The following is a 12340-nucleotide window of genomic DNA, read 5'->3' on the forward strand; positions in this document are numbered from 1 at the left end:
ATGATGATGGGATGCAGTCTACTGACTTGTTATGGCAGCAACACCTGTCCACAGACCCCTGCTTTTCAGCTGGGGGACAGAGAAGACCACTTGCTCCTTGCCTCCCAACACTGGCTGTGATTGTGGGATGCTGTTTATCATCCCATCTCAGCCACAAATGGCTTCTGTGTCACACATCCATCCAGATCCTGGCAGTAAGCAGGACGAGCATCAATGAGCTCATAGCAGCATCTTGGGGCCAGCTCTCCCTCTATAGTCCTGGTAGATCCCAACATCACTAATACTTCCAGTGCTGGGTAGAAGGAAACAATTCCTAGGGGCTGCAGAGAGGTGCACGGCCAGCAGATTTTTAGCTCCCACCCTCTTCCACCTTGCTTGACAACCCTCCTCCATAGCTATCCATTGGTCTTCTTGCTGGATCCCTTCTTGCGTGGAAGGCTGGATTTAGCTTCTGGTGTCCAGACCTATAGACAGCCTTGCAGAGGGGTACCACCTCCCTACTCAAACCTCCAGAAAGTCCATTCCAATTCTAGTTCAGCTTACCTCTCAAGAAGGGGCCTAGGGAGATGCCTTAGCAGGCAAGAGTACTTGCTATACAAACATGAGAACCTGAGTTCAAATTCTCAGAGCCCCCCCAAAAGCCAGTCCGGTATCATTGGCCTAAAAGCCCAGCACTGAAAGGGGTTGGGGCTTGCTAGCTGCCAGCCTAGCTCCAGGATCAGCAAATACCCTATCACAAGGGGATAAGTTGGACAGTGATAAAGCAGGACACCTGACCATCCTCTTGGGGTTTCCACCTGTGCATGAGGTACACACACACACACACACACACACACACACACACACACACACACACGAGGCGGGGGGGGGGGCAGGGTTAAGAGAGGAACGACTCCAGAAGGAAAACTGTACTTTGTCCTTGTCGTGTAAACAACTCTTTTTCTACCTTCTCCATGGCTGGAACCAGGGGCCACACACTGAGTTACTCATTAATTTTTTTGAACTGTAAACAATGGTGGCTTTTATCTGAGCAAGCAGCCCTCTCTGCTTAAAATGAAAGGACATCTCTATCCCTGAGGTGTCAGGACCTCTGTTAGCAGCCCTGAAGAACCAAGAAAGTATCAGGGGCTGTGCCATGACAGCAAACTTTTAATCTGGCATTCCTAGGAAATAATACTGCCTTGTATGAGCTTCATGTTGTTTGTAGCTCTGGCTGCCTCAAACTCACTGAGATCTGTCTCCTAAGTGCTGGGTTCTTAAGTGTTGTGATCAAAGGTGTGCACCACCACACCCCGCTGCTTAGCTGAGGTGTGTGTGTGCGTGCATGTGTGCGCGTATGTGTGTGTGTGTGTACACCTGTGTGTACACATGTGGAGGCCAGGGCAGGATGTCAAGCGTCTTCTTCCATATTGCTTCGATGTGGGGGTCTCTCTCTGAACTGGAAGCTCACCATTTTTGGCAAAGCTGGTTAGCCAATAAGCTTTCAAGATTCATTTGTCTGTGTCCCCCTCCCCAGTGCTAGGGTTACTGGCATGCATGTCTGCTTGGTTTTTTATGTGGATGGTAATGATTCAAACTCAAGTCCTCATGAATAATCATGCAGCAAGCATGCTTACTTACTAAGTCATCTTTCCATCTTTTCAGACACAGTCTCTCACTGACCCTGGGACATCCTAATTCAGGAAACTGGTTTGCCAGTATACTCCAGGGATTTTCTACTCTGATTGGTCATCAGTAGGAATACTCATAGGTTTTCTGTAACTCTGATAATAGGTTTCTCTGCTAATGCAATAAGCCAGATCAAGTCAAATTAAGAAGTAAAAGATTGGGTGGGCAAGGGTGACCCAAGCCTTTAATTCAAGCACTTTGGAGGCAGGGCAGGAGGATCTCAGTGAGTTCAAGGTCAGCCTGGTCTATGAAGTGAGTTTCAGGACAGCCAGGACTGCTATACAGAGAAACCCTGTCTCAAAAAAACAAAACAAAAAGTAAAAGATCAGATATATTTGAGCAAAGCAACTCCCGGGTGAGTCCTCCAGGCCCAGAGATCAGGATGGGGGTTAGGGGGCAGGAGAGGAATCACATGGCTGATCCGAAGGAGGAGGCTTAAATACCCTGTGATTGCCAGGCACTGAAACATGCTCCACAAGCTGGGTTTTTGCCCAGTCATGACAGGCAGGGTCTTGAGCAGCTAACAGTCTACTGGGAGAAGCTGCTTCCAGGAATGTGGAACTGGACTCCCAGCAGCCTCTCTGGGAGGGTGGAGTTTGGAGAGAGAGAACTGGGACAGAGACGGAGATTCCAGCTGAGCATCATGTACCAACTGCCTGGCTTTTATATGGATGGTGGGGGATCTAAGCCCAGGTCCAAGTGCTGGCACAGCAAGCACATTACCAATGAAGCCATCTGTCCAGTCCTGAGATTTATTTTTAATAATCTTCAGTTTACATATATGAAAAGTGGCGAGAGAACTCCCAGCTTTGACATTATGTTGTACTGCACCAGCCCACTTGGGCTGACAATAGTAGGATGGCTATGTCCTTGGACTGATGGTGTTCTACACCTAGCTTCTTCCAGGCCACCCAGGCCTCCTCCCAGCATGGCACTAAAGGCTGGGTGGGAACTGTATCTCTTTTTGACCTAGCCTGTGGAGTGCTACAGTATCCCCCACAGTGCCTCTAAATCCAAGTGTGGGGAAATAAAGTCCCCTTCTGCTAGAAAGATAGCAACATCATATTACATGGAGGACATATGATCAGGAACATCTTGTGTGGTCATCTTTGGTGGGTACTCACCCACCTCCCCATCAGGTCAAGGTCAGATCCAACCTGAGCCAGCCAATCAGAGTTGTGCATACAGGGATTACTCAGGGCATCTGTCAGCCCAGCCCTCAGTAAGTCTGATGAGAACAGACCCTCAGCGGATTGAGCAACCATGCTGGAGACAGTTAGTGCCACACCTTTGCAGGGTGTGGGGGAAATTCCATAACAATTTAAAAAGGAAACAGCCTGGGGCTGGGGATGTAGCTCAGGAAAAACTAAGATTTAATCCCCAGCACTTGAAAAAAGAAAGAAAGAAAGAACAGCTATAGGCATGATGGTGCACACCTACAATGCCAGTCAGCACTCTGGAGGAGTCAATGGTCAGCCTAGACTACATACGTTAAAAAAGACTTTAGAAGTGGGGATGTAATTCAATAGTACAGAGTTAGGTCTCAAACCCCGGACAAACTGAGGTGCCTTTTAGTATATCAAAACAGACCTAGCCACCAGGTTCTCCCAGCATTCCTCAGTCCCTACCTGTTCCAGGGTACATGGCTGGCACACTCTGCCCCCTACCTTAAACTTCCCTATCTAACCCAGCCATTTAAATTACCTGTCTCTTTTCATCTACCCTTTCCTCTCCTGGCTCACCCTCTCCTCTCACCCCCCCCTCACATTGCCCAGCTCAGGATTATGGACTCTTCCAGATGTCCCTACCTCTGGCCATGCTCTCCCTCATATCTACAGTAAATGTTGTTCACCATACCTAGGAGCAGCCATGTCCTTCCTCTTTCTTTCTTTCTCTCTTCCTTCCTCCCTCCCTCTCTCTTGCTTTCTTTCCATTCATGGATCACCTGCCTAGAATCCCCCAGTGAGGGGCTGGGGTGTGGCTCAGTGGTAGAGCACCTGTCTAGAATCCCCTAGTGAGGGGCTGGGGTGTGGCTCAGTGGTAGAGCACCTGTCTAGAATCCCCTAGTGAGGGGCTGGGGTGTGGCTCAGTGGTAGAGCACCTGTCTAGAATCCCCCAGTGAGGGGCTGGGGTGTGGCTCAGTGGTAGAGCACCTGCCTAGAATCCCCCAGTGAGGGGCTGGGGTGTGGCTCAGTGGTAGAGCACCTGCCTAGAATCCCCCAGTGAGGGGCTGGGGTGTGGCTCAGTGGTAGGGCACCTGCCTAGCAAGGCCTTGGGTTTGATTCCCAGCATCACGAGAAATAATAACAATACTCCCCCCACACACACACACGTACACTTCACTACTACTTTGCAATATCTACTTTGCAACATCTCTTGCAGATGTGTACAGGAGCAAGTCTTACTATACAGGACAAGCTGTCCCAGAGCTCACAATCCTCCTGCCTTCTCCTCCCCAGTGCTGGGATCACAGGTGTGCCCACCTCCCTTTGCTTTACTTTCATATCGTTAGCAGATTACTTTGTGACAGTTTAAGGCTAGGAACAACGTGAACATACACACCCACCACACCCAACACAGCAGAGGAGGCCCGTGTCTAATTCTGGGTACACAGTCGTGTTAAAAATAGCATTAAGCAATGTATGATGAATGTATAGTAAGGGACACACTGGGCTTGAGGAAACTGTGGAATGACTGATACTTAACTAGCTTAATTGTGGTAATGGCCCAGACACATGCCCAAACTCATCAGAATCCGTTTTAAATACCACCCATCTTTTTTTTTTTTTTTGTTCTCAGCTCTTGGGAATGGGGCCCTGGACCTGGTGCATGCTGGGTGAGTGATCTGTTGCTAACCTGTACCTATCTGCAGCCCAGATTTTGTGAACTATTCATATGGTTTTGTATATGTTGATAGTATTATAAGTGTGTTGGGTAGGTGGGGAAGCTGTGCAAGCAGGAGGACTTGTGTTTTATCCCCACAACCATGTAAAAAGGCCGGCAAAAAACATATAGTACACACTTGTAATCAGCACTGATGAGGCAGAGACAAAAGAACCCCCTCCCCTGACACTCAGCCGGGCAGCCAGCCCAGCCAAAATGGTGAGCTCCACGCCAGTGAGAGATCCTGTCTGGATAAACAAGGTGGAGCTGAGGAAATAGCTCAGGGGGTAAAATGCTGTGCAAGTCTGAGGATTCCCAGATCCTATGTGAAAGTGGATGTGGTGTCCCAGCGCTCTTACAGCAAGACGGGAGACATCCCAGAAGCCCTTAGGCCAGCTAGTGTCTAGCATGCAGCTGCAAACAAGACTGTCTCAAACAAGGCGGGAGGTGAGAAGTGACAGCAGAGGTCATCCTCTGACCTCTCCTCGTACGCTGTGGCATACGTGTGCTTGCATACGGACACACAACACACACACACTCTTTCAATTGCACTTGATGCATACTAGTAATCTAAACTCTAATGAAGGAGAGGCTGAAGGATTAGGAGTTCAAGGTCAGACTCAGTTACATAGTGAGTTTAAATTAAGGCCAGCCTGAGCTACGTGAGATGTGAGACCCTTTATCAAATAAACAACAACAACAAAAATCCTTCCCCCCAATAGCCCTCAAGTTAGCTGAGTAGTGCTGCCTGTAATTCCTACCCTCAGGAGAAAAAAGCTGGAGGATTTGGGCCACACCAGTCATGGCACAAGCATGGACGCTGCAGTCTTCCCTAGGTCCCCAGGGAGGAGCTGTCCACAGATACCTGGACACCAGACCACATCACTCACCCAGGCAACTTCGGGGTGAGCTTCTGTGGGTCTTTGCTGCAGCCATAGGGGCTCTCATGTGGCAGGTGAGCTCATGCCTGCTCCCGGAGGGGCTGCAGACCCCTGTCCTGATCACCCTGACACCTCTCCCATCCCAGCCTGTGTGGCTCCTCTACACCTCCCTCCACATCACATCGTCTCCGACAGCCAGGCAAACCTCAGCTCACTAGCTACAGTCCAGACTCCACCAAGCACCATCTGCCTTGACTGTCCCCACCCCACACCCAATGCATATTCAATGGCAAACGGAGTCACACCGATCTCGCCCTGGAATTGTGATGGCAGGATCCTACCGGTCCCTCTGCCACTGATTTCCACAGCCCTGACTCCTGGCCAGGGCCGGCACAGCATGAGTACCCAAGGAGTGCTTCCTGCAGCAGTTATGTAGATTTCCCTGGCTGGGTAGCATCCCTGGCGTGGATGTGTGTGGATGCCCAGTAAGTGGCCTCGGTAGCAGTAGTGGTTGAAAATGGCCCAGATATTCAGAGTGGTGACAAGGAGCTGTCCCAGTCCAGGCTCATGCTGCTCAAGGGAAGAGAGGTGCGAGGTTGCCATTGCAGGTGAGATGCAGCCTAGGCTGGGCTTTGCTTCACAGGCAATGCAGGGGAGCAAGACTCCCTGGGTGCAGGGAGTGGGGATGGCTTCTGCTTCATCTTAGCATTTGTGCAGGGTGTGGAAGACACCCCGGGGGACAGGCCCCATGGTGAGGGGCCCCGCTGCAGGTTGGGGGACAGGACTCCAGGTGCCTCATGTTGAGGCAGGCTGCGGGAAGCAGCTCAGCTACTTCTGTTGCCAACACAGTCACCCGCCCCCCATAGCCTTTTCTCACAGGGGCACCTCCTCCCCAGTGAGGCCACCAAGGTTTAAGAGACAGGATTAGGGCCCAGACAGCTAGGGCTGTAAACCTGGACACCTGCTGTGTCTGTACACAGTCTGCTAGATGGCCCCTCAGTGTCTGGGCGGCCCTACCCCTTACTTCAGGCTGCTGGGGTGAGCTCTCTCACCTTCAGGAGACACTGGCTGCTTCTGAAGGCAGTGGGCTTTGAGGTCCTTGTGACTAGAGAGGCCCTTGATGTCTGAGCAGGACATTCAGTGTCAGAGGCCCTGCACCTGCTGGGCTCTAGGGTCCTGCTTCTGAAGGCTGCAGTCTGATGACACAGGGGACTCTTCCTTTCAGAATGAAAAACCAGTCCCCAAATCCACAAAGTTCCACATTGATGAGAAGACTACATAGAGCTAACGGGATCCCAGAGAATTGGGGACAGAATAGAAAATGGACTCTGACCATGGAGCATATGGAAGGGTGTGGATAGCTTGGAAGCCTGGCCCCAGATGGTCAAGGTTCAGACAACCTGTGACCAAAATCCCTGGCCCTGCATCTCCTACAGAGGTTCTTTCAGACCCCACCTCAGGCTCCCTGCCACAGAGGCGACCCTGCATTCCACACAGCCTGTAGCTTTAATTCTCCTGCTGGGCTGTCCCCTGCAAACTGCTCGTTCCACATTCTCGGGGTGGTGGGGTGGGTGGGGTGCTGGCACGCCCTGGGGAGGATGGCTATAAGGCACAGGGATCACTGGGCCCCTGGAGAGCGCAGGGTTTGCTATCCAGCTGTTCACATGGCTCTGCTGCTCCTGGGTGTCTGGGGAATCTTGCTGCTTCTGGGGCTGTGGGGGCTGCTCCGGGGCTATGCCCAGCCCCCCTCCCTGGCCCTTCGGTGGCCTCCTGGGCCTCGCCCTCTGCCATTTCTGGGGAACCTGCATTTGCTGGGTGTGACCCAACAGGACCGGGCACTGATGGAGGTAGGGTGGGCAGTCCTATGTCATCTTACAGCCTGGAGGGTATTTGTGTCCTAGCTCTGATAAGGGAAGCCAGGTGGGGAATATAAGAAGCCAGAGGCTTGTCCCCAGGGAGCAGATGTAGGAAGTAAGATCTGACCTAGACTGGGGATATAGCTCATTGCAATATGCGTTTTAGCATGCGCAAGGGCCTGGCTCTATCTCAGCATTGCAAATACTAATACTAATACTAATACTAATACTAATACTAATACTAATACTAATACTAATGCTACTAATACTACCTCTACTACTAATAAAACATAGCTGGGAAGTGCAGGCCAGGGTCCCAGTGGGCAGGGTGGCCTCTGTGTGAGGCATGTTTGTGCGAAAGCCTGCATGGGACAGTGAGGAAGGTGGTAGATGTGTCTGGAAGTGACTGACATGGGGCATGGCTGCAGATCTTACTGCAGTGCCTTTGTCTGGTGGTGGCGGGCAGGGGGTGGGTGGCAGTTACCGGGGTATGGCTTCTCCCCAGGACCTGAAGGAATGCTGGTTGCGCTGCCTCTAGCCAGGGCTGACGGACTCAGTGGGGTGGAGGTCCTTGAACTTTGGCCGGGGGACTCTTGTTTGCTGAGAAGTCCACACAGCAGCAGACATGAATGGAAGGGGCTCTGCCTCCACCTTTCCCTGGGTAGATCAGGGTGCTAGGTTCAGGGGCTCAGACCCCACTCCCAGCTTGTTTCTGGGGAGCAGATGTCAGGGAGGGCCCGCTATGGCTCTTCGTGAGGCCCACACGGGTACCACTCCTGCTTTGCCATTTTCACATGTTTTTGTCTTTGAAATGGGGAGACAGCAGTCTGAACAGCACCCCCTCCTGGGGAGACTGGAGGGACTGTGGGGGGTGGTCCCCTTCAGCTCCTAAGTTGCCAGTCTACAATATTGCTGTCCTGCTACCCTAGCTATGGAGGATGGGTGGAGGCCACCTGTCTGACGCCTGTCTGTCCCTACCTACCAGCTCTCAGAACGCTACGGGCCAGTGTTCACAATCCACCTGGGATCTCAGAAGACTGTGGTGCTGTCAGGCTACGAGGTGGTGAGGGAGGCCTTAGTTGGGACCAGGCATGAGCTGGCCGACCGGCCTCCAATCCCCATCTTCCAGCTCATCCAGCGAGGTGGGGGTAGGTGGGCATTGGGATTCCCTGACAGATGGGAGGGGCTTGGCCTTTTGGGCAGCTGTTGGGGAGGGACAGGATCAGTCCATTGCAAGCCAAGAGAGATATAAGCAAGGGTAACCTCTGAATGGCAGGGGCCTGGAGTTGAGCCTGGGGCCCCCACTTGGGCCCTCCTGATCCCTGCATGCATCACCAGGATGGGGAGTGGCTGGCACCCAACAGGCATCTTCTTTTCCATGTCTACCCAACAGGCATCTTCTTTTCCTCTGGAGCTCACTGGAGGGTGGCTCGCCAATTCACAGTGCGCACACTGCACAGCCTGGGTGTGGGACAGCCACCCATGGTGGGCAAGGTGCTCCAGGAGCTGGACTGTCTTAAGAGGCAGCTGGACAGCTATGGAGGTGAGTGGGGGACCAGGGAGGCCCTTCCCCAGGATCCCTGCCCACCTGAGGCCTGTCTTCCTCTCCAACCTCCAGGCCAGCCCTTTCCCCTGGCCCTGCTGGGCTGGGCACCCTGCAACATCACCTTCATGCTCCTCTTCGGCCAGCGCTTTGACTACCAGGACCCCGTGTTTGTGTCCCTGCTGAGTCTCATTGACCAGGTTATGGTCCTGTTGGGGTCACCTGGCATACAGGTGAGAGGCTGCCACTCCACAGGGAATTGAACCCCTACTAAACTAGGGTGTGGGGGCCACCCCGAGATCAGGGCTGGTTGGTACCCAACATTCTTCCTCCTTTCCCCAGCTGTCAGCCTCATCCCCCTTCCCCTGGGGCTGGGGAATGTGGCTCCGTTGATAGAGCATTTGCCTAGCAAGCATGAAGCCTTGGATTTCACCTCCGGGACCATATAGGCTGATCATGTGGTGCACACCTGTAATCCCAGCACTCTGGAGATGGAGTCAGGAGGATCATACATTCAAGGTCACCCTCGGCTACATAGTGAGTTTGAGGGCAGCCGAAGCAACATGAGGCCCTGTTTCAAAAGAGAAAACAAAACTAAAATGAGCAAGGAACATGTGACACTGGCCAAAGACAGACATTGGTTGGCATATTTTGCATGTGAACCAAGCCCTATGCTTTCTGGCAGATGGGGCATCTGAACCAGGGAGCCCCGCTTTCCCCCAAAGCCCCTACAGCGATAGATACTGCTGATAAAGGTGAGAGGGGGCTTTACAGTATTTTGGGACCCCTGTCCCAAAGGTTCCCCACACCCAAACATCTTTTATTATATTTATTAAAATTTTATTTTATATGCAATGGTGTGAGGGTGTCAGATCCCCGGGAACTGGAGTTACAGACAGTTGTGAGCTGCCAAGTGGGTGCTGGGAATTGAACCTGGGTCTTCTGAAGAGCAGCCAGTGTTCTTTACCACTGAATTACTCTCCAGCCCCTTTTAGTTATTTTTTTGAGAGGGTCTCTCTGTGTAGTTCTGGCTGCCCTGGAACTCTGTACAGATCGGACTGGCTTCGAACTCACAGAAATCCACCTGTCTCTGCCTCCTGAGTGCTGGAACTAAAGATGTTCTTGACCACATGATCCTCATCACAGAAATCACAAAAACCAGCCCTTTCTATGTCCAGTGCCCTAAAGTTTAAAGAGTCCTAGCTTTGGGCCACCATGCTCCTAACTGAAGCCTAGATACTCAGCTCCCAGCACCCTAACCCTTACAGTTGGGCCTTGACTCAGGATGAGGCCCCACAGGGGTGAGGGTGAGCAGCCACTGTGATGAGCATGCTCTTAGGCTTGGGATTCCCACCCACATAGTCAGGGCAAGCTCAACCTCAGAGGACTCCTGGGGGATGGAGGAGGCGGGATCTCCCTGGATAGCCCAGGCAGTAAGGATGGTTCTCATCACTTTAGAGCATTTCCCAGCAGTAATTAATTGCCAATGTAGGGCAATTCTGAATTCCTACTGGCTCCAGCTCCACTCTACTGTAAGCTACACATTGTCCCTTCCCGAGACCTGTGAGCCCCCACAGCTGTGACTCCACTCTCATGGTAGACATCCCCCCTTTGCCCTTCCCTTTCAGCAATAATAGAAAGGAACTCGACTCTAGGCAGCCATTACTTTTGGTCTTGGCAGAGCCATCCAAGTACAGCAGGTCAGCTGGTTCCTTCTGAATACCCTGAGATTCTCTCCTGGCTCCTAGACTTCCAGGAGGGTGGCAAGCCTTCAGTACTGCTGGCCTGGTGCCCTCTTGTGGCCAGGGGCAGCACTGCCCGATGCACCTGCTGATGCATGGATTGGCTTGCTCATGGAACATGAGCATCTGTCTCCTCAACTCTACTCCACCCCACTGTCTCGCCCTCTCTCAGCTGTTTAACACCTTCCCTCGGCTGGGGGCTCTGCTGCGGCTGCACAGGCCTGTCTTGAGCAAGATCGAGGAAGTGCGTGCCATCCTGAGAACCCTCCTGGAGGCACAGAGACCACCCTCACCAAGTGGCGGCCCCACGCGGAGTTACATGGAAGCTCTGCTTCAACAGGGCCAGGTGTGAACAGGGCCAGGGCTTCCCCAGAAACCAGGTCTGGGTTTGGTGGCCCCAGCTCAAGGGCGGGGAAACTATGGGGCCCTCTGGGAGTCTCAGTCTCCTCTTCTGTGGGGATTGAGCCCTTAAAGTACTGGGGTTGGGTGGACCCTCAGTAAATGCCCGTCTCCCCTCCCCCCACCTGATTTCTACCCATCCTTCTCTGAAGCCTAGGACTGGGGTGGGTCCACAGAGTTTCATGCTCAGTTCTAACCATCTGCCCCGCAGGAGGATGACCCTGAGGGCATGTTTGGTGAGGCCAATGTCCTGGCCTGCACACTGGACATGGTCATGGCTGGAACAGAGACCACGGCAGCCACGTTGCAGTGGGCAATCTTCCTGATGGTTAAGCACCCACACGTGCAGGGTGAGAGTCACCCCAAGGCAGGGGATTAGAACCCTTAGGGGTGAGGGATGAGGCTTCACCCATGTGGTGTCACCCTCTGGCCTAGGACGCGTACAGGAGGAGCTGGACCGAATACTGGGCCCCAGGCAGCTACCCCAGCCAGAGCACCAGCAAGCACTGCCTTACACCAGTGCGGTGCTGCATGAGACACAGCGGTACATCACACTCCTGCCCCATGTGCCCCGCTGCACAGCTGCCGACATACAGCTGGGTGGCTACCATCTTCCTAAGGTGGGGCCCTACTCTTCCCTCTTACGGGTGGACCGGGGACTTCCTGGGTCTCACATTCCTCTGTGACAGAGGTTAACACCATGTGGTATAGTTGGGAGGCAGGAACTGCCCCCCGGTGGTGCTCTGCCACCTTCCCTCCTTCCAAGCAGACCAGCCCACCCTGGGCCCCTCTACCCTACAGGGCACCCCTGTGATCCCTCTGCTGACCTCGGTGCTCCTGGACAAGACGCAATGGGAGACCCCAAGCCAGTTCAACCCACACCACTTCCTGGATGCCGATGGGCATTTCGTGAAGCGGGATGCCTTCCTGCCTTTCTCCACTGGTAACTTGCTGGCCCTCAGCCTTCACCAGTCTCTGCTTGCCACTGTCCCTTCCAGGCGCAGGCCTGGCACCCCCTAAATGGTGCCTTGGTTTCTCTCACAGGCCGCCGGGTCTGCGTTGGAAAGAGCTTAGCCAGGACAGAGCTCTTCCTGCTGTTTGCTGGCCTCCTCCAGCGGTACCATCTGCTGCCCCCACCCGGCCTCAGCCCGGAAGACCTGGATCTACGGCCTGCCCCAGCCTTCACCATGAGGCCACCTGCCCAGACCTTGTGTGCGGTGCCGAGATCCTAGGGTGCTCACACACTGGAAAACTACCAGAGCCTAGTCTACCTCTCCCTCAGGACATACTGTAGGCAATGGTGCAGCTGGAGCATCCCTAGCAATGCATCACGGGTAACAGGGCCTACTCTGTCCCTCTGGACCACCA

The 12340-nt window shown here is 53.3% G+C and overlaps 1 protein-coding gene across 1 annotated transcript; it reads left to right on the forward strand.

Moving 5' to 3' along the window:
* Window positions 1–7083: 7083 nt before the first annotated feature.
* Window positions 7084–12219, forward strand: LOC127237262 (cytochrome P450 2W1). The gene is made up of 9 exons (XM_051205411.1): window positions 7084–7279; window positions 8274–8436; window positions 8682–8831; window positions 8907–9064; window positions 10746–10919; window positions 11184–11322; window positions 11408–11592; window positions 11774–11915; window positions 12017–12219. The coding sequence occupies exons 1-9, from the start codon at window positions 7097–7099 to the stop codon at window positions 12202–12204; spliced, it is 1482 nt and encodes a 493-aa protein (XP_051061368.1). The 5' UTR covers window positions 7084–7096; the 3' UTR covers window positions 12205–12219.
* Window positions 12220–12340: the final 121 nt, after the last annotated feature.

The sequence above is a fragment of the Phodopus roborovskii genome, unplaced genomic scaffold (assembly GCF_943737965.1).
Source record: "Phodopus roborovskii unplaced genomic scaffold, PHOROB, whole genome shotgun sequence".
NCBI classification, from domain to species: Eukaryota; Metazoa; Chordata; class Mammalia; order Rodentia; family Cricetidae; genus Phodopus; species Phodopus roborovskii.

Coding starts and splice junctions, on each gene's coding strand:
- LOC127237262 (XM_051205411.1), top strand. CDS start 7,097: ATGGCTCTGCTGCTCCTGGGTGTCTGGGGAATCTTGCTGCTTCTGGGG. Junction 10,920..11,183: donor CTCTGCTTCAACAGGGCCAG/GTGTGAACAGGG, acceptor TCTGCCCCGCAG/GAGGATGACCCTGAGGGCAT. Junction 11,323..11,407: donor TAAGCACCCACACGTGCAGG/GTGAGAGTCACC, acceptor CCTCTGGCCTAG/GACGCGTACAGGAGGAGCTG.